Raw genomic sequence first — 22,572 nt, forward strand, 5'->3', positions numbered from 1 at the left:
AGACAGAATATCATTGAAAACATATATTCACCCTACAGATTGAATAAAAAGGAATATTTCATTTAAAAACTCAATGAAACAAGTCTTGGTATTATCAGTGGTCCTTAGTTTATTGGGGTTACTTTGTTGCCAAGAAAAACAACAATTATTTTATGTAATGTAAAATAAAACTTAGATAAGTTTTCATCAAGTAATTACAGAAGCTGTAGATGCTTTGTGAACATGCCTATGAAGCAGCTTTGAAATGGAAGATAACATTACTAAGAGTGGTGACTTTGTTATCCTTGGAGAATGTGTCTAAAACCCTCAGTCAGTATGTGGAGAGTAAGACAAGGAGGCTTAGAGGGTTTTCCAGGCTACTTAATTTCTGTTATTGACCACAGGGCTTCTTGTATTAATGTCTAATATACATAGTAGATAAAATGTTAGAGCAAATGTTTTAAAAACTTAATTTTATATTCTTAAAAGAAGAACATTATTTCTAAAAATCTTTGAACTGTGTGTGGTCAAACAATTTGATTATTCTAACCCATTTTGATTAACATTTACATACTGTTATACCAACTTAACTCCTAATTTTTGAAACAAGTTTTCTGTTAAGATAAAGGGTGAAATTGTTCAAGCACACTTAGTACTCAATATCATATTTTACTAATGATTCAGAAGATAAAAGAGCAGCATTCTTTTCCTGAAGGAGAGAAAACCATCAGATACACCTGTCTTTTCTCCCTTGTTGTATGGTTTGGCCTACTTTAACAGATGAGTTTTGAATAATGCATGTAAAAGGTAGTTTGGAAAGGAAACCATTTTAGTTTAGGTGGCACCTCCATTTCATGTTCTGTTGATTACACAAATAGAAAAAATGCTTATGGGTTACCATGATTCATTTAATTATTCCAATTCAGTTATGCTTCATAAATTAAGAAACTTGAGAATTATTATTTTTAAGAATAGATAATTTCTCATTTATATCTTCCCATTCCCCTTGCTTCCCTGATTGACAAAGAGTGAGTTACAGGCCTGCTATTAACTTTGCTTTTCTAGGTTTTCAAACAAATTATTGCTTACATGTTCATAAGCAAAGATTTTAAGGCCATTTTTCTGAATGGTTATATTCTTCCTTGGTCTTTCAGAGCAATCATATTCTTGATGAAGACTTATGAGAGAGTAATGTATGCCTTACCACCTGCATTTTTTACCTTCTAGTAATTCCTGCAGTCTGATATCTGCTCATTCCTAGTGCTCTATAGCTGTGCTGAAATTCTTCTGTGGTTTACATTGGCTCCCAAGTTGTTCAGCAGCATCCTGCAGCGTTTTACACTAGCCACCCTGCCACTTGAATCTCTTCTCCATTAAGTACCTGTACAGATTTCCTTAAGCCTCGTTATTATGTCTCCTTTGAAGGCTTGTCTTACTCCCCTGTCCCATAAAGATAGTATTTCCCTTGTTCCACCCCCAATTTTCCTCTTTTGCCCCACCCATGATGTCCTGTTCCTTAAATTTTATTTCTATAAAAGGTTCCCACTCTAATACATATGAAGATAACCCTCCACTGTGATTGACCAGGCACTACCAAGCCTAAATTTCTAAATGGTGATATCTAAATCAACTTCATTATCTCCCCTTTTGCCCTTTTATGGCAAAAATGCTTCCTCTATGTAAATTTTCCTCTCATTTTATGGTTTTGACATACAACCAGCCACATAATCTGGAGCTACTTCTCTTCCTGCTCCTTGACAAATTTAGTCACAATAAATTCAGTCAATTCCTTCAGAACAGGTTCCTCACCTTGATTATATTAATAGCCCTTCTCCAGTTCCATAACTCTCCTGCTCCCATTAATTTTCTTAAGTTCTAATAGTTGTTATTACCTTATATCTCGTTTTCTACTAAAATTCAAATATTCTTCTTCATTTTTTGCCTGGTTAAAAATTCTGCTCATTGTTACAAATGCAGGTTAAATGCCATATCTTTGTAAAGCCCTTCTTAACCTCCTTCCCTCTGCTTGGTCTCCCCACCAACAAACATACACACTTCCCTTTCTTTTGCCAGTCAGAATTATTTACTGTCTTTTCTGGACCCACATAATTTTATATACTTCTATTAAAATACATTTGTATTTTGCTTAATACTGTAGTATGTTTGTGCCTTCTGCTATATTGTGATATTCTTCCACTATATCAACATATAGTGGAAGAAACACACTAGGCCTAAGGGAAAGGAAGTTCTTGGCTAAAAATCAATGGCTATATTGAATTGAAATAGATATCATAGATCTTGTTTCAGAGTATAACTATCTGTAATAATTAAAGTAAGTTAAATTTAGTGTAAAACAGTATTGGGAAAAAATTTTAATGACTAAAATGAATAGTAGAGAACAGACAATAAAAATACATATGTGTATAATCAGTTATCTCATTTGGTTCGGTTTTTAACATTAAAATTTCTAATTGAGGGCAGGAATAATATCCTATTTCTCTTTTACATCTTTAGTGACATTATGTATTTTTTACTTGCAAATGTTTTACTTGGGGATTTTAGGGGCTTAAAAAACACCCACTGCTTTTCACTCTCAAATTTGGATTGAGCTGTGAGTTAGACCTAGGTACTAGAAAGATGGGACATGTAATTTTCACTATAAATACTTTGAACAGAATTTAAAGCTGTGGCTTTGAGTCTGCAAGATGGCTAATAACTAATTCCAGAATCAGCCAGATTCACTCTGGGTTTATGAGCCACATAAACTTCTGCTACAGGGTCAAGCCTCAAATGTCATCACTGCTTTATAAGTTTGTTTGTTGTGCTGTTTGCAGGCAACAAAATTTGGAAAGAGGAATACAGAAAGGGCTAAGTTTTCTGTGCCCAATTCTTTATCATAGTCACCTATCATATAAGCTACTCTTTCTTCCTTGGGGTGCAATGAGGAAAGGCTTACTTGAATGAATTTTCCTCAAAATGGAAACATGAGACTTAAGGAAAAAGAAGTTTCTACCTTTTAAAAATCAATAGTTATATATTGAATTGAAATGCATATCATAGATGTTGTTTCAAAGTATAAATATCTGTGTTAATTAAAATGAGTGAAATTTAGTTTAAAATAATATTAAGAACAAAAATTTAAGGACTAAAATGAATAATGAAAATAGACAATAAAAATATATGTGTTTAAAATCAGTTCTCTCATTTGTTTTGGTTTCTAATGCTGTAATACCTCATACATATTTTTAATTTGTGCTGTTTATAGATTGAAAGATTTATATTTCCATATAATGTCTATAGCCTTATATCATTATTTACTTAAACATTCACAAATATTTATTTATTCTGTGCTATGCGTAATGGATGTTATTGTCAAAAAAAAAAAAAAAAAAAAGCCCCACTGTTTTTCCTTCTTTAGGGAGTTCATAGCCTGTTCATTCAATCCTGTAACCTTCAGAGTGATCTTCTTTTCTTCCAACCACAGTGAAAGGAGGGGGCTCCCAAGAAATATGTGTTCCTCAATTAATGAATTTAGAGTACCTGATACTAAAATACTAGTAATTTACTGAGGTAACTAAACAATGAACTTTTAGGTAGGCTGGTTTGGAAATACAAATCAAGAAAGGTCTAGTTTAGTTAAACTTTATTATTAAAATCTCTAGTGTACCCTGCCATATTAGCTTGTAAAATGAAAATAGAAATGTAAGTTGAAGCTATATATAGTTCTCAATAACCAGAATTGGGAAGAGAGATAAAGATTCTAATTTTGTTTATTATTTGTAATAGGAAAAATAATAGAAGTAGTACCTATTATAGAAAGCATATAAAATATGCTAGTATAGGTAAAACTTACAAAGTGTTATTAAAGCTTAAGTAACATCTATTCTTAGGACAAAAACTTGGACATAAATTGATCCTGCTCTCCTTGTATGCACTTTATGTGGGAAAAAACCAGATTTCTTATATTGGTACTACATATCAGCATATTCAGAAGGACATTGAGTATACAAATATACATTTATTAAGCTAAATATTTGTTTAAAATTACCTTTTAATGGCTTGCATTCACAACTGCTTGTTTCCAAATGTACACGTTTCTCCTTCATAGCTTTCACTGCGTGTTTCATAATTATGCCATTTTTACTTGCTTTTTCTTTACTTTTATGTTTAAATAAACACAAGGACTGGAATTTTGCCCTGGGAAGCAAGGTTATTCATAACTCTTATCAAGTTAATATTATTACTTCACAGAAAAATGCTAAGTCTATATTTATGTTTTCAAATAACACCAAAAATTTTAACACAAACTGAGTACACCTTAATTTAGAAAATGCTGTAGTTGTAATTGTTTTCCAATTATTTTAGAAAGGTTTTTTTTTTATTTTATCTATAGAACAAAAGCCAGTAAACTGAAAAGAAATTTTTTAAAACATTCAGATTGGATTGACCAACCCTTTAAATAATTTGAAAGAATTAAATAATTTAAAATGAATGCAAAGTGTTATTTTATAAACATTTATCACATTTAAGAGTATGTTCTACACATTTTTACCTTCTGCTCAAAATCCGCTATTCAGTATCTTCACTTGCGTCATGACTTCTTCAAAGCCTGACTTGAATCATGCCAAGCTTGTCTATATAAGATTGATTAAACAAAGGCTTCCAGAGGACTTCAGAATTAAGTATCTGATAACCTCACATATCCTAAGTGACAAAAGCCCTTTGCTGTGTTTGGCCAGATAGTCTAAAATATTCAGCAAACCAAGTTATATCTGGCATGTTTTCAAAAAGAAAACTTTTATTTTTGGAATTTTAGGGCTAGACCCCTTTGGATAATTATAAAATCTTATACCTAAATGAGTCTTTTAAAACTATTCAGTTATTCCTTCTTACATATAAGAAAGCCAATATCTAGAGAAAATTATCCTGTTAGAATTCATATACAATAAATAAAAATGTTTAAATGTGGCCCATTCAATGTCTTATCTCTTCAGTTTTAACTAGATGTTTGAAATTTGTGGCTGTACACGGACAGAATCTAAGGGTAGTTTAACAAAGGAATGAACCAGTTTTGTAACGTTTGTTTACTGTTTATCACAAAAAAAGTATTGTAAATGCTGAACTAAAAAGCAACCGTTTAACCAATTAAGACATACTTTTGCAAATAGAAACTCGTGAAACTAAAAAAATAGTTAAGGCTAATTTATCATTTCATATATCTATGCTCTTTTATTTATCAGTACTGTTTACTTACAGGTTTTAATTATCAGTAATTAACCCTGTGGTTTTTGAAGAAAACTTAAGAATTCACTAGTAGCTTTCCCATGAATTATTTCTTTATGTCATTGTTTCAATACTAAAGAAGATTTTTATTTATTCCACTTAATTGTATTCTTACTTTGTATTAAATACACACCCCCACCTTTGCCACACTATCCAGTAATTTCAAGACCTGGTATCACATAATCATTGGTAACTGATTAAGCCTATTTATTCAGACATAAGCCAGATTCTTAAAGATGCATCTTTAACAACTTAAAGTTACATTAATATTTATATGTTTCTAGATAAATATGCACATAGAAGCACATTCTGAAAGAACGAAACTGCACTTATTAGGTGGATTCCAAATGTCTTTCCTAATAAATTGTTTCTTTATTCACTTGTAAGATTACAGGTTTTATGTTCTTAAAGTATTATAGCTTATCTTTCCAAGGCTTATAATAGCAAAGATTAAATTATGGAGCAAAGAATCTATACTTTGCCTTTATGGGGTGCTTTTCCAGTCCTGTTGTTCCATGTATTCTTTTATTTTAGGAGTTACTAAATGTCCTGTTTTTTCCTGTCTTGTTCACTGGGCAAACAGGGGTAGATGGTCCCCCTCCCTAGATAGGAGACGACCTCCTAGTCCCAGGATTCAAATCCAGCATGCGTCTCCGGAGAATGACAGGTACTAGTCAACTCCTCCTCACAGACAAGTGGCTTCTAGAAGCTTATAGGCCACAAAGTGAAGGATAGCCAAGAGAAATGTTGAATATGATGTGCTTTTTTCCAGGAGCCAGAGCCAGATATGTTGGATGTAGCCAACTCTAATAAAGCACCTCAGAATATTTACTGAAGAGCATTTGATTGTGTTTTGAATTTCTGGAAACAAATTTAAATACTGTTTTTGTTTATAAGTGAATAAATAAAAATTCTCAGGTGCTTTAGAGTATATTAAAATCTGTCACAGAGCCTATTGTTTGTTATATTGGTTGATGTTTTTATCTCAGTTGTCTTGTTTTGCTGCTGTGTAAGCTTGTTAAAAATGAAGTTTAGGCTTTGTTATATTGGGAAATGTCTGCCTTATAAAGTAAAATACCTGGTTTTATATATTTTATAAATATTCTATTGTTAAACATAATATTGTCCAGGGCCAACGGGTTAGTCCACAAGGTAGGTTTTTAAAAATAGCATCAGTGTTTGAATCCACTTTATGCTGATATGTCAGAAGTGCCACAACATATATTTTCCATTACTTTGTTATTCTCAATTTGAAGTTGTCCCGGTTTTCCTATTTTATGGTGTTTATACATATAGGCCTTATCTTTATTATGTTTTCCTGACTGGTCACAAAGGTTTTTGGGTGTTTAAGATGCTTCTCTTCTGGTATAAGCAGAAATTCAGCCAAAAAACATTGGCAATATTTATTCAGCAGATAAGCAATGTGGTATCTCAGAAGCAGAACAACTAGTCATATAAACATATAGATTTTTTTTTAGTATGTGTGTGTATGGCAGAGTAATTTGAGCCCTAATTAAGGATGATACAGTTTATTTTCTGTATTTGTAAACAATCAAGATGGCCTCAAGATTTTAGCTTGAAAGAAAAAGGAAACACTGTCACCAAGAAAAAATTAAGATTATTTTACAAATATTGGAAAAGACTACAAACAGATATTTTACAAAGGTTTCAGGAACATTTTAGCATCTTTTAATCTTTGAGATACTTGCCTCAATATGATTTATACTTACATATTTGGAAATTAAATGTAATTATTTCTGCTACTGTCTGATTTCTAGGATAGAATTTCTGGGACTAGAAAAACTAGTCACTAATCTAAAAAATATTCCAAGTACAAATAAAGTCTTTTCAAATAAGAACATAAAATAATTATGTAAATTAAATAAAAATTTGTGTCTATATTTGCTGCTCATTTATTCAATAAATATTTATTCTTAATACTTATTTATTGAATAAATGAGTAACAAATTCTGTTGGCTAGGTCACAACAGTGGTTAATATAGACAAAGTCCTTGCCATCAAGGAACTTAGAATTTTCTTTTAGAAAAGATAATTCTGTGCCAGGCATGGTAGCTCACACCTGTAACCTCAGCACTTTGGGATGCCAAGGCCAAGCGGGGAGGATTACTTGAGCCCAGGAGTTTGAGACCAACGTGGGCACCATAGTGAGACTGCATCACTGCAAACAATTTGAAAATTAGCTGGGTGTGGTAGCACATGCCTGAAGTCCCAGCTACTCAGGAGGATGGGGCAGGAGGATTGTGTGAACCCAGGAGGTCAAGGTTGTAAGCCATGGTCACACCACTACACTCCAGCCTGGGCAACAGAGTGAGACCCTGCCTTCCCTCCCACTCCCAAAAGAAAAAAGAAAAGATAATTTTAGAAAATCTTTCTATGTACTCCAAAACGAATAGTATATTTCATCTTCTGTAGTGACTGAGTATAGGAAAATTAAACATAATGGTCTTTGTAATGAGTATAAATGTAAGTTTATCTGGGCATTTATTAAGCATACTGGAAATTCAAATAATGCTTTCAGTTCTTACATACACGAGATGTTATTAGCTTCATTTCGTGGCATATGAATTATTCTATTTGATTGTCTAGATTGTATATATAAGGATAGATTTGGGGAACAGAAATGATTCTTTTAGATAAGATTATTAAATTATTAAATACATAATTTTGAATATGTATTTTGCTTTTTTATGATGACTTATTTATAGATAAGTCCTATGTTTGACCAAAAGAAATATATTTTACATCTCTTGATACTATTATTTGTGTAAAGAATAGAAAATTATTCACAATACAATTTCATTAAAATACGAGACTAATTTTTACTTATAAAATGAAAGATAAATTATGTCAATTAATGCTAAATTCATAGGTTACCATGTCAACCACTTGGCAAATCATAGTGAACACTGGCATTTCATCTCTCATCAGCTTTATTTACTCAGTCAGAAGTTTCTACCAATTTCTAAATGAAGTAAACATGGCATCAGATTTGGATACAGTGAGTGTTCATAAGAATTTGGGCATTACGTGACTTTTGTCATAGGACACTGGTGTATAAATGACAATTTATACAATTCACCTTTGGACATCTTGTATCAGGGCCATAGTTAATTATTTTGAAAATAACATTGTAATACAGAACATATGTTATTGCTTAAGAGAGTTCTCCAGCACATTCAAATAAATGGAAAAGCATTTAGTTGCCTTCTTGTTTCCCACAGCATGTATGTTTACACAGATAAATAATTTTTAGTCAACTATTTCTCAATAATTTAATTTTAATAGTAAGCATTCTGAGTTTTATCTCAAGTGATACCATAGATTTTTTTGGAATTAATATAAAGATAGGTTTATCTAGGAATATTTTCTAGATGTTGAGGAAATTTAAAACATTGATCAAGAAAAAATACATAAATTTGTAATTTCAGGGGATGTTTCTGATTTTAAATTTGCAGTGAAAATTTCCTTTTAGTTTTATTTCTAAAAATGTTGACATTTAAAAAATCATCATCCCAATAACAAAGTATCCCTTTCTAGATAAAATTATTTTAATACACGAAAATTCTAATGAACCTATATGTACATCATTCTATGAGTTTTAATTAGATTGAGTTGTACCTTGAAAATATTCAAAATTTGTAAATAGCCAGTTAGATTAAATATATTTTAATATGGCCCTGAAGCATCAGGGTTCTGAGTTTAGTACTTACACTTTAATCAGTTGTCCATATGGATGAAAAGCTAGTATAAGTTATTAGTGAATTCAGCTTTAACTATTTTGATAAATGTTTTATTCAAGAAAATGCAATATTCTTACTGGGTACATTTTGAGGTATATTTTTAAATGTACACCTGGCTTTAACAAATCATTGGAGTTACTAACTTCAACAGTTTGAGAATGGTTTTTAATCAATATATATGATTTTTAAGGGTACAATTTAGTAATGCATAACTCAAATACTGAAAATATTTGGTAAAGTAATCCTATTTCCAGATCTTTAAATTATTCAAATAAGTAAAGCATTCCACTGTGTTTAGAATTATTCCTGAGTTGTTCTGCTAAAGTAGCTCTAATTTCTTTTGCAGATACCCAAATTTGTGTAGTTTTCTATACCTGTCAGTTGGTGGCAGACATTTGTCTATAAGAATCCTCAACCAAGAGTATTAAGTGGTTTCTTTTGATTAAAATGAATTAATCTGATTCCCTTTTTGAAAATATTTTGAGACAAATCACACACTTTTGTTTCCAGGATTCATGGCATTTGCCACATATTTTCAGAGTTAGTGTAGAACTACTTATAAATTTAGTACATTATTTATTATTTCTTTTTACTCTGTAGTATCCTTTATTATCTGTGATTTTCAAAAATATTCTTTCTTTGTGAACAAAGTGTACCCATTAACTAAAATATAGTGAGTCTGTTTAGTAGCTACAGTCAAATATATAAATATCAATAATACACAGAAAGGTAAATGTATCTTATTGCATGTATCCATCTTCACTGCATAGGAACATCTCTTATTTAGGTTGATTCTATTCAAATTTAATTTTTCCCTCCCAAACTTAATGAGTAAATAGGGTGATAAGAGATTTGCATTGCACATTAAGACAGTATAAGCCATCTAAGTCACCAGCTAAAATATAGACAGATACATTCTTAGGATATCAGTGTTAGCTCTAATTAATGAAAAGATTTATGTAGTAGACTTTTGTTACAGTATTTCCAAAGCAGAACAGACTATGTTTTCATTGGTATAAAATAGTCTTAAATAATATTATTTTATTAATTTTATTCTTTAGTAAAATTTTAGTATTTTATTTAATAAAATTTCAATATCTTCAGAAAAGCTTTATTTATCAACATCTTTAGGGAGTTGCTCTAACTGAAATTAGTTACTGAAAAGGAAAAGAAAGCACATAGATTTTAATAAATATATCTGTTTTCCATCAGTTCCTTTTATAAATCATCACACTAAATTAATAGAAAGGGAATAATCACTAGAAATGGAACTTCAAAATAATTGAGGTTTAAGTAGAAACATTCCATTTTCTGATTATTACTCTTGCTTTGATTTAATGAAATAATTGCTTTTATACCTTACATTTGAATGTACTTTTATAGCTTTAAAAGAATTTCATTAGTACACTGTGAACTAGAAAGCATAAGGCCCAAATCACACAACTATTAAGTTATGAATAGAGAGAAAGTCAAGATTTCTGATTCCTCCATGTTTAAATCAAGTAAATATTCTTTATGAATAATATTGTAAAGATAAAAAATTTGTACCAGACCAAAAAAGCATGTTTAAACTAAAAATAAGACATAATGAAAACACTGAAACAGTCTTGTCTTCTTCACTCCTACCCAGAGATCTCTCAAAACAACATCTAATCATTGAAAATGAATGTGTGGCAGAGTCAAAAGAGAACTTAAGCACACAGGGGTGTGATGGTGTTATTATTATCAACTTACTAAGGTCTATCATAGCTTGGGTAAGACACTTAAACCTTTGTGGACTAAGTTTCCTCATATTTAAACTTAGCTAGTTATAGATGGGCTAGCTGAATTCTAATGTCCTATAGACTCTAAAATTGAGTCTATATACTCTTGCTGCATCATAGTAAAACATACGTTAGGCCTTCAATAATGACTGACAGTTCATTATGTATTAGGCAGCAAACCAAAGGTCATGTTTTATTTAAGTATTTTATATTTTGTTGAAGCCTAGAAAATTATGCAGAGTTTTATTTTTAAATTTGTTTCATTTGGAGAAAACCAGATTTTATAACCCTGATTCTTTTTTATTGTAATTTTTGGGCTTTCAAATTTTGTGATAATACTCAAAATACTACTTTTTAAACTGTCTATTTAACAAATAATTATTGAGCAACTACCATGTGCTAGGTGTTGATGTTACACTGATAATACAAGCAGACATAATGCCTGACCACCAGGAACTTAAAGTAGTATAAGGTAGAAAGAAATTCATTTCACTGTGATCCATTTTGTGATTAAACAGTTAATAGTTTCAGTAGTATGGTACATGAATATAGATGGATTGTTCTAACCATTCCTGTTTTACATATCTCAATCCAATGTATTCTAAGAAATTGCTGGGTTAAAATATATGATATTTTGGCTATAATTTAGTGTTGAAAGTAGAAAACATTAGAATTTTTTTTATTCTCTGCTCTTTCTTTACAGGAAATTATTGCAATTAATTGCATGTCATTTTAACTCAATTTGCATATTCTCTTAAGGGGCTAGAAGAATTATAAAGACATATCTTTTGTAGTTATCTTTAGGAGAATCTTCAATGAAGGTAAATTTCAATGATATTAGAAGAGAGAAAAGAGCATCCTCAATAAGAGGGTTAAAAATGAAAACAAAAATTAAAAGGTTAGATTATGAACTTTTGCCTGAATGTTTGTTATCTAGTTACTGAGCACGGGCTCTGAGCTTTATATTTTCATAGATGAGTAAGAAGAGGCTTTGCCTTCAAGAAACAAATATTATTTAAAGCAGTGTTTTAACATCACCGCTTGCTAATTCCAAGTAATGCAAAAAACATAGTCAATCCTAGTTTTATGTAATACTACAAAAACTACAATTACTACAATACTGAGTACTATTGAAATATTTAAAATTAGCAAAACCTGTGCAGTGGTAGTAGTATTGCTGCTTTTTAGGTAAAAGAAAACTGAAGTGCGGAGACATTAAGTAACTTCACGAAAGTCACCAGGCTAGCCAGAAACAGAGCTGAGATTACACCCAATCTGACTCTAGAATTCATTATTTTAGCCATTTATGCCAGAGATGCAACATGATTACTGCTGTTCAGGTTATGACCTCTCAGTTTACCTCCTGACTAGATGTTGAATGACCATGTAACCTAGAACAAATTAATCTCTAACTCTCAATGTTCTTGCTCTTAAAAAGGATAAAAGAGTACTGTAGTACCTACCTCTGGATTGGCAAGAAGATTACATGAGATAATGCCGACAAAGTGAACATGCTAGCACAGAGAAAGCCCTCAGTAAATGTTATATATTATTAATATCACCATCACTGTTATCATGATATTGATTACTGTGATAATCTAATATATGAATCTATTACATTTTAGGAGATGAAAAGAGGAGGAAGAGTTTAAAAGCTTCAGAGAGGAAATGAAATCTCAATTGGATCTAGAAAATAATAGAAGTTGCCAGGGATCAGAAGAAAAGCAGGCTATTTCAAAAAGATGCCTAGAACCTTTTGATTTTGCAAAAGTTTTATACAAGCGTTCACCAGATTTGTCACAATTTCTCTGCCTTTTCCTACAAAGTTTTTCATCTGACTTGCTTCTCTTGACCCCTGCCTCCTTATTAATTATTTCCATTTCCTGAGATGCTTTTCTCTAACAATATGCTTGGCCATCTTCCTCACTTTATGCCTTTGCTAAAATGTCACCATTTCAGTAAGTGCTTTCCAACCACCCTACTTAAAATTGCAATCTGCCCCCCCCCTAAACTCTCACCTTCTTACCCTGGTTTACTCTTGTTAGCATGTATCACCTTTTCCTCATACTATGTAATGTACTTGTTTGAGATTCTTTTTATTGTTTATTTTTTGTCTTGTATCAACAAAATGTACATTTTTTGAAGGTAGAGATAATTGTGTTTTTTCCACAGACATGTTCCAACCGCCTAGAACAGTGCCTAGTGCATATATATGCACAAGTATTTGTTGGATGAATGAATGAATGAGTGGAAATCTTAACGACAGTGAGTTTTGTGGGTCTTTCTGAATCTCTTTGCTCACATCTGTTCAACTTGTGCTGAAGATGAGAAAAGGAGCATTTGATCTTCTAGTCAGTTGCCCTGAGCACTGTGGGGACCAAGCATTAGTTTCCCATACTATATTTTATTTTGAGCTCCAATACCTCCTGAGCCTGAAGATCTAATTACTAATCCCCTTTTCTCCCCTTCCTTCTCATACTCCCACTATGCTTATGACTTCTTCCCTGTACTTCAGGAACAAGATTCCATTCCCAACAACCATCTCTCATTGATTTCAGCCATAAAATCAATCATGAAATATCTGCTCCCCTACCACCCATGATCCTCTCTCCTGACCATAGAAGCAATAAGGTAAATAAGAACCTTAATGTCAGAAATAGTCATCTGTTAGTGATTTCCCAGTGCCTGATTTCATAGTTTCTTCCTTTGAGAACAAAGATACACCTGTAAGGCATGTGTCAGAACCTATCTTCTTCATCTCTTTGCTGTATAGTATATAACAGAAACAGCTTAGGAGCCTGATAGACTTGTATTTTAATCCTAGCTTTGCCACTTTCTGACTGAGTAGCTTTGCCCTGAACCTGTTTCTTCATCTATGAAATGGAAATGACACATTCTTAAAGGATTTTCGTGAAGTTTAAATAAACTCATACCTCCCTCAGTGCCTGACAAAGTTATCCCTCAATATATTGAGCACCCTCTTTTCCACTTGGTGAGGGAATATGACATCTCCCTCCTCTATTTCTTCCTTTTTTACCTTAGAAGTGGGATGTCAGATTAACGTGAGTCTGAAAACACAGCCGAAAGCCTGAATTGAAGGGACAAGATAGTGTGAACACAATTTATGGCAAAAGCTGAAGAGATTGGGAGAGTTGAGCAGTCCCAGAACTCTCTAATAGTCTGTGAAGGCTTATACTTTGATACGTGTTTCTAGTGCCTAGCAGAACTTGGTATATACTGGACACTTAATTAGGATGTCACACAGTAGTAAAGACAGATATTTGTCTCAACATTGTTGGGAGGAAAGGATATCAGTAAAGAAAAATAAGCGTAAATTGTAGATAGATAATAATATTAAATACACATTCTTAGGGTTTCTGTTTTTTAAAATTGGTGTGAATTTCTTGACCACAATATTTTACATTATTTCAAATATATGGTACTTCAGACATTTTAGGCTAATTAGACATATGTAGGCTGCCTTGGGGAAGCAAGTTTTTTACAGAACATTATTCCTGTGGGGAAAAAATGCATTTCAAGTGTTCAGTGTACATATATACTTTTAAAAAGTAGACTAAACTGGGAATTATGATTTGTAATGTTTTTAAAATGCTATGTTCTTTTAAAAATGCCATGTAATTTATAAAAGCATCTTGATGAAATTTTTTAAAGTGACTTGAATAGTTTATATAAATACTTTCATTTATGTAAAACATGTTTTACTATAGCATTTTTCTTTTTTGTTCATAATTTGTAGGGGGCAAAACAAAAAATCTTTGTAGCACCAAGTTTCGGCTTGTAAAAGTAGAGCGCATGTCATCCCTTTGAAGCTTTTCAGCACCTAAACTATTACCATCATCACATTTATCATTATTACATCTCAGCATTGTATTTGTTTACTCATCAGCAGAGGCAGAGTTGCTCAGTAGGGGTCCGTATTAGATCATTGTTGTAGACATAATTGTCTAGATTAATGAAATGTCAGCTTCTTGGCGTCTCCTGTTGGGCAACTTTTGTCTTCCATCTGGCACCAATTCTGGTTTTTATTTTATTTATGAGATTTATTTTTGAAAAGTACTGACTGGCAAGTTCATTTAGGTAGTATAGTTCCCATTTTTCATGTCTATTGCGTTTATCATTGTATGATATTAATGTAGCTTTATTCATCATATATTTTGTGTTTAACATTTCATTCCACAGGCACTCCAGAAAGTCTGAAAGATCTAGCATCCAAAAACAGACTAGGAAAGGCACTGCCTCTGATGCAGAAAGGTAGGCTTGGTGTTGTGGTGTGCTGACATTTTCCATTTTATGAATATATTTAGGGATGCCATCACTCTCATTTTACATGATCAGTTCTTAAACACAAATTGTGATGTATAAAGGCATTCATGTAACTAAATCTACCCCTAAATAGGAATGGTATCATTGAAGAACTAAGAGAAGGATAATTTCAAGGCAGTTCTTAAATCTCAGAGTTTAAAAATAGTATTATGTGTTTCTTGTAGTGATCATTCTGATTTCTAATAAGGATTAAATACATATTCATTCCTATATACATAATAGGATGTTAAAATTTTGTTTCTGGGATAATTTTAAATGTTACCAATGAATATAGTGCCTGGAATATGCAAATAATTGACTGTCTTATTTATCTGAATAATGCCATCTTTTTTAAAAGATCACTTTTCTACAGATGTATATTTTAATATTCTACTGGTATATTATAACCAAGGATACACGTTGAGTTAATGTAAAAATTATAATGGGTTACTAACTTTGATTGCAGTTTGTCCAGTTCCACAAAGGTTTTAAGTATTTTTAGGTACAACATATTGACACTTTTTTTAACATAGTGTAAAAATACCTAAGAATTGCAACTAACGTATTTTCATTCTCCCATTCATTTATCCAATAATGATTGAGAGCATATACAGGGACGCAGATGTAAATCAATGAGTGATTCAAGTATCATAGTTTTCATTATAGCGGTATGCACAGGTACAGTATAAACACAAGGAAAGGTGTGGGGTAAGGATGAAAATAGGAAATGCTTCATAAACTGATGTCCCTTGAGATAAATCCAGATACATAAAAGTATGAATAAAGAGTAGAGTATTCTAAGAGGGAACAACGTGAGAAAACACTGAGAATGGAAATATTTTCTTGAGTTTGGGGAAATGGTACCAGTTTTGGGATGGAGAACAGGATTCAGGGGATAGAAAAGAGGGCTGAAAATAAAATTGGAGAAATCCTGAGAGGTTAAATGAGTGATATAACTATGCCATGTTAACACCATGCTAAAGAATTTCAACTTCTTTATTGATCTGTGAGCCACAGATGTGCTTTAAACATGGAGGCAGAGGATCAGTTTTGAGTTCCAAAATTATAGATCACTTTGACTAATTTTTGGAAGGTGGATCAAAGGATCTAGGGGTAGGTGCAAGGCATCAGCCAGGCTGTCCCAATATGCGTGGTAAAGATAGAATTCATAAAATTTAGTGATTCATTCAGTTGACAGATATGTACCAACTATGTGCTAAGTTCAGGTAATAATATAGCAAGTAGCCAAAAAGGAAAGCTTTCCAGGGGATATTAACACTGAATTGAGATATGAAAAATGAGTAGGTGTGAGACATATCAAGGGATGTGGTAGGTAAAAGGGCGATGAAATTTACTTCTGGACAGTGGTACACAGATATTGACTATTTAGGGAACTTAATTCACAATGGAATAAGGATACAGGGGATTCACAAAGAGTGTTGAGTAGAAAAGGGAGTTGGACTTTGAGTAAGGAAATTGATCGGCTGATAGATGGATAGCCTTTGATGAAACAGTACATTTTCGCTTTCTCATTCTTTAATCCCAGCCCAGCTAACTGCAATTTCTTTACCGTCATTGAAAATAACTATAATTTCTTTCTTTCTTTTTTTTTTTTTTTTTTTTGGGAGACAGAGTTTCGCACTTGTTACCCAAGCTGGAGTGCAATGGCGCGATCTCGGCTCACTGAAACCTCCGCCTCCTGGGTTCAGGCAATTCTCCTGCCCCAGCCTCCTGATTAGCTGGGATTACAGGCACGCACCACCATGCCCAGCTAATTTTTTTGTATTTTTAGTAGAGATGGGGTTTCACCATGTTGACCAGGATGGTCTCGATCTCTTGACCTTGTTGTGATCCACCCGCCTCAGCTTCCCAAAGTGCTGGGATTACAGGCGTGAGCCACTGCACCCGGCCAACTATAATTTCTTAGACATATTTTCAATCTTCAACCATCATTCCCAGCTGCCTCTTCAAAATTTCAATTATTTTGACATGATTAAAGCTTTTCCTTGAAGTTGTATTCTTTTAATTCCATTCAGGATTCTTTCATTCATTTTTTAAAAATACTAGTTGAGGCCAGGCACGGTGGCTCACACCTGTAATCCCAACACTTTGGGAGGCTGAGGCAGGCGGATCACCTGAGGGCGGAAGTTTGAGACCAACCTGACCAACATGGAGAAACCCCATCTCTACTAAAAATACATAATTAGCTAGGCGTGGTGGTACATGTCTGTAATCCCAGCTGCTTGGGAGACTAAGGCAGGAGAATCACTTGAACCCAGGAGGTGGAGGTTGCTGTGAGCTGAGATCGTGCCATTGCACTCCAGCCTGGACAACAAGAGGGAAACTCCATCTCAAAAAAAAAAAAAAAACTAGTTGAGTGACTACTGTGCATATTTATACATTAAGGATATTTTAGTGAACAAGTTTTTTTGGAAATAGGATAATATTTTAGAGAATGATACATTATGATGCCAGAGTCACTGAAGGTGCATAACTCCATATTAGTGATATAGTGGGATCTGCCTCTGCAACTCTGAATGTAATCTGTGAATAAACACAAATTTTCCAATCAGAAAGCCAGGATTTGGTTGACTTTCATTTTCAAATGTTTGGTACTTAAGATTCATATTCATAGTACTCTTGCTCTTCCTTTGCTTGTAGTTTAAAATAGAAAGCCCTAACCTTTTAGATAGGTTTGATTATAATTAAAGCTTTTCATTGATTTTTATTAGAGTGTAAACTACATGCCTATTTTCTGTGTGAATTGTTGAATAGCAAGTTACAAAAGAACTGGCCTGAATATTCTAATTTACGTTAGCTCTTATTTCTTCAGAAGATACCTTGAACTTACATCTAGCTGCACGTGAACTGAAGACACAGTATAAATGCTTTGGACATTGATTCCTGGCCTTTGAGTGTTGATAACTTCCTAAAAGGAGTCATACTACACAGTTTTGCATTGGTTTCTGGCAAAGTTGCTTTAATGATCTTAATTTTAAAGGCCTTTTATTACCCTCAACAAATGTAACCTCTTGACAGATAACCTTTTAAGAATATGTTTTGAAAAAAATGATGACCAGTTGTAGTTAAGAGACAAGTAGAACTGATTTATGTCATTTGTGCCAAACCACTTAAAGAAATGCGTCATATTTTCTTGGGAAGCTTCTTGATGAGATAAAAGTCTAGCATTTCATCTTCATGTGAATTCACCCATGAGAACTGCTGCCCATCATTTCTGCATTCCATTCTAGTGACTTTTCTTGTGGAAACTATACTCTACATTTTAACTGGGGTATGCTTTATTTCTTTATTTGGACTACTATTTAGAATTGCTTACGTATACATTTTATGGTGTGCTCTTGCAAAAGAGCCTCTGTAGGCATGTAAGGGACCAACACAGCAGGAACCAGTTTGAAAATTTGACCTTAAATACCACCACATGCATGTTCATCCTTTAACAAGTTGTTAGGAAAAAAAAAAACAAAAAAACTACATTTTTTTAGACTTTGGTAGAAGTTTACTGCAAGTCCATTTGTAGCAACAAAAATGTCTCACTAAAGACTTAAATTTTTATTGAGAAGTGTGTTTTACTTAAGTGTAAATCAAAACACTAGTCTTAGATGAAGGAGAATAGGCATGGATTGAACTCAGTGGTAAATTTTTAGATACATATTTGGAAATGGTGAGTAGAGTCAGGCATACTTAAGTTTGAATTGAAATTTTGCTCTGCAAACCTCATTTCTTTTCTTTTTTTTTGAGATGGAGTCTCACTCTGTCACACAGACTAGAGTGCAGTGACCCAATCTCGGCTCACTGCAACCTCCTCCTCCCAGATTCAAGTGATTCTTCTGCTTCAGCCTCCTGAGTAGCTGGGATTACAGGTGTGCACCACCACGCCCAGCTAATTTTTGAATTTTTGTAGAGACAAGGTTTCACCATGTTGATCAGGCTGCTCTCGAACTCCTTACCTTGTAATCTGCCCACCTTGGCCTCACAAAATGCTGGGTTTACAGGTGTGAGACACCGCACGTGCCCTCAAACCTCATTTCTTAAAAATGAGGAAGTACAGATATACATATTAGAATATATAGTTGTAAAATGCCATTGTCTATATATTTTGATTCTACAAACTCTCGAACACAGTTCTGTTAAGTCCCACCAAATAATTTGATACTTGGACACATGATTTGTGTTATGAGATTCCTGGTACATCCTGAGATGTGAAATTACCATTTTTTTTTCTCATGATACACAAACAAATCGTATCTTACTAGACAGAAAAGAGAGCAAGCACTGGAGCTGGGCAGACCTGTGTGGATCCTACCTCTACCACATTTTAGCTGTTTATCTTACTCCAAGTCACTCGATAACCCTCAGTCATAAAATAAAATAAAATACTAATAACGACACTTCTCAGTGTGTGAGAACAGAAGAAGGCACATATGTATGTACATGTGTGTATACACATATAGATATATATATGCATATATACATGCATGCCTGCGTATGAGCACAAATACATTCAGTTCCTAGCATGTGCAAATTACCCTATATTGATGCTCAGTAAAGAGTAGCTGTATTTATCTATCCTTCATTACCTGTTTTAGTCTCTAACACATTTTTCTGTCATTCTTACTTCCTTACATTCTTAGCACATCCCATTTCATTGAAAAGATCAGGCACAACAGCCTGGATTCTTTCAACTTTACACTCTGTACCTCAGAATTTCTTGATTAAGTGTCCTTTCCTCTTGCCTAAAAACAAGCTCTACTTGGTTCTATTATTTTGCTTCTGCAAAATCTTGCTCTTCTCTCTCCAAGCTCTGCATTTTTCCTCTCCCCAGCTTCCTCTTCATAGTTCAGTTTTGCTACCATATTCTTTTTTTCTTCTGGCAAAGTGGCTTTCTGTGCATCTCCTTTGGTCTGTGCTCTCATGCTTGTTACAGAGTGGCTGGGGGCAGGAACTGTTTCATTATTGAGAGACTTTTCATGTCAAAGGAAAAAACAGATCTTGTGCTAAATGATTAACCTCAAACATTGCAGGCTATTTTCAGGCACTGCAAGCCTCATGGCTTAGGAGATAGAACACTAAGTTATACGTGGTTGAGCTGTGAATATTCGCCCAGGAATTATTTGCTCTTGGAATTGCTTTTTATACTTTCACCTTTTAGTTTGATGTTACAGAAAGTTCACCTAAATTATTTACATTTCAAGTCACATTCGAGTTTTACTTTTAGTGGTTGCGAATTACATTAAGGAATGGAGCAAGATTTTAGTAAAATTGTAATATCCATGAAATTTTCAGTGCTAAGGTGCAAAACTGTATAATTCCATTTGCAAGCCACATTTAGAAAGTGTATCTTGAACAAGGATTGCTTGAAGTTTATTGTCATAATAATGGCTTTAAAGGGTAGTAGATAAAACTCATCATTGGAAAGGACTTGATCATGTACTCTATCTCATAGAAATTAATTCTGTATAGTTGATGTGAAAAACCAATTCAGAATGAACAGATATGTAGAACACTGTCGGTTACTTTTTATTTTAATTTGGAAATTGGGGTAACAGTCCAGGTTTCAGGATTTAAATTACGGTGTGATAACACATTAATTTATAGCTCAAGAAAGTAAAATACACCTTTATTAAAAAACTGAGTTGAACATTTTTCTGTTTTCTTCAACCTGACATTTTCCCATTTTGTTGTTCTTAAATGAATAAGATTCTTAGAATCAAAGTCATTATAGCTGTAAAAATCATTTTACTTAAAAGAAAAATTGCCAATCTGAATAGAAGTTGAATGACATTCCTTAATGTGCTTTTGGTGATAAATATGTATTCTTTATTCTCACACATTTTTAGTCACTACATGAATTTTACAGTATTGCTTTAAAAGGAATGAGGCATCATTTTATTCTTTCTGCCAAAATAATACATGCTAGGTATTTTAATTATGCATTTTATTTAAAATATATACCAAAATCAATGAAAAAGGCAAAAGCATGCATTTAAAAAAATAAGTACATTTATATAAACATCAGTTTTTTATTCTTAATTCATTAATTGGCTTCATAATAATTTTAAACATCATATTAATATAATTGTCAAGATATGGACAGATACCTTTTCAGATATTGTTATATCTGAGAGAACATGTTTTTATCCATATTTAAGCCATTTATATTTAATTAGATGTATAATTAATGAAGCATTCTCCATCATATATTGTTTTAATTTTTTTGTCTACTTAGATTAACCTCAAAAGGCAGCCTTCTTTTGCTGTTTTTGGCATAGTCTTGCTTATTACATAGTAAAATTATGAACATTATAAAAATGTAGAGGCTACAATATTTCTTCTTGAAAGCAAGCACTTGAACCTTCCCTGTGTTCATCATTCTAATTATGGTTACTCATTCCAGCAACATACCTTTATTGAGCTCTTGCTATCTGTGTGGCTGTGTTGTAGGCACTAGAGATAGAGCTCCCTCCCCCACCCAAGAAAAAGAGACAGAAGTCTCTGCCCTACTGGAACATACAAGAGGTTTATTACATAAGAGCAACACCAATTAGCCTTTAAAAACCACATGGCATTCACATTTGCAATAATAACTTGTCAGTTTTATTTGAATTCCATTTTAATAATCATGTGATGGGTTCTCTTCTTTGAAATTACTGTCATGTACGAGTAACCAGGTTTTCCTTGGACAAATGTGTTGGTGTCAAAGTTAATGTGAACCTGCTGACTGAAGATCTTTTTTGGCCCTAATGTTTTAGGGTTCTCCCACCATGTCTTTCTAGACGGGGACACGCAGCCCCAAGAACGACTGATCAGCCAGTCATTAGGGGAAAACATCCTGCTCGCTCAAGGTCGAGTGAGCACTCTAGTGTCAGAACACTGTGTTCTATGCACCACCTTGTCCCTGGAGGGTCGGCGCCACCTTCTCCGCTTCTGACAAGGTCGCTCTTCAGTGTCCCCCTGAGCATTCATGTCTTGCCTCCAGGTGTTGGTGTGGTGTTGTACCTTCCTGAGCACTCGAAGCTTTCACTCATTATAACACCATAACTTTTAATCCTTTCTTTGTGACACTTAAATCTCTCCACATCCTCTATTACTTGCATCTATCTTCACTGTGCTGGTGGTATTCTATAGTTTCTGCCAATTAGCTCTCATTGAAAATTAAATTTGGCTGTGTTATGTCCTTTCATCTGTTTGTGGCATATTCATATATAATTTTTTAGTTATGTGAAATTTCTATGATAAGTTACTTGGAGTTAAATGTGTGCCTACTTTAAAAAGCATAAGAGGAATTTTTTTAAATCTTTTATATCAGTAAAGTGTTAGAATGTTTTAAAGTTCTTTAGTTGGAAAAGTATTTAAATACCAACAGATGGAAGTCAGCTTAACCCTGGGCAGTAGTAATATATCTCCACACTTCTCAAATTTTATTTGTAATTTTAATATTTGCA

At 33.1% G+C, this 22,572-nt stretch overlaps 1 protein-coding gene across 50 annotated transcripts in view; it reads left to right on the forward strand.

Moving 5' to 3' along the window:
* The window catches only part of LOC108295309 (regulating synaptic membrane exocytosis protein 1), a 224,059-nt gene that overhangs the window by 90,046 nt on the left and 111,441 nt on the right, over window positions 1-22,572 (forward strand). For 13 of the 50 annotated variants that reach the window (XM_037734518.1, XM_037734520.1, XM_017517405.2 and 10 more), the window contains one exon: window positions 14,987-15,058. The exons of 17 other annotated variants lie outside the window; for them this stretch is intronic. In XM_037734518.1, coding sequence (XP_037590446.1) covers window positions 14,987-15,058 — 72 coding nt within the window. Of the gene's footprint in view, window positions 1-5,845; window positions 5,930-14,986; window positions 15,059-21,879; window positions 22,063-22,572 lie in introns of all 50 variants that reach the window. 20 more of the 50 variants (XM_017517439.2, XM_037734512.1, XM_037734514.1 and 17 more) reach the window with 4 other exon arrangements.

This window comes from Cebus imitator, unplaced genomic scaffold, assembly GCF_001604975.1.
Source record: "Cebus imitator isolate Cc_AM_T3 unplaced genomic scaffold, Cebus_imitator-1.0 Scaffold630, whole genome shotgun sequence".
NCBI classification, from domain to species: Eukaryota; Metazoa; Chordata; class Mammalia; order Primates; family Cebidae; genus Cebus; species Cebus imitator.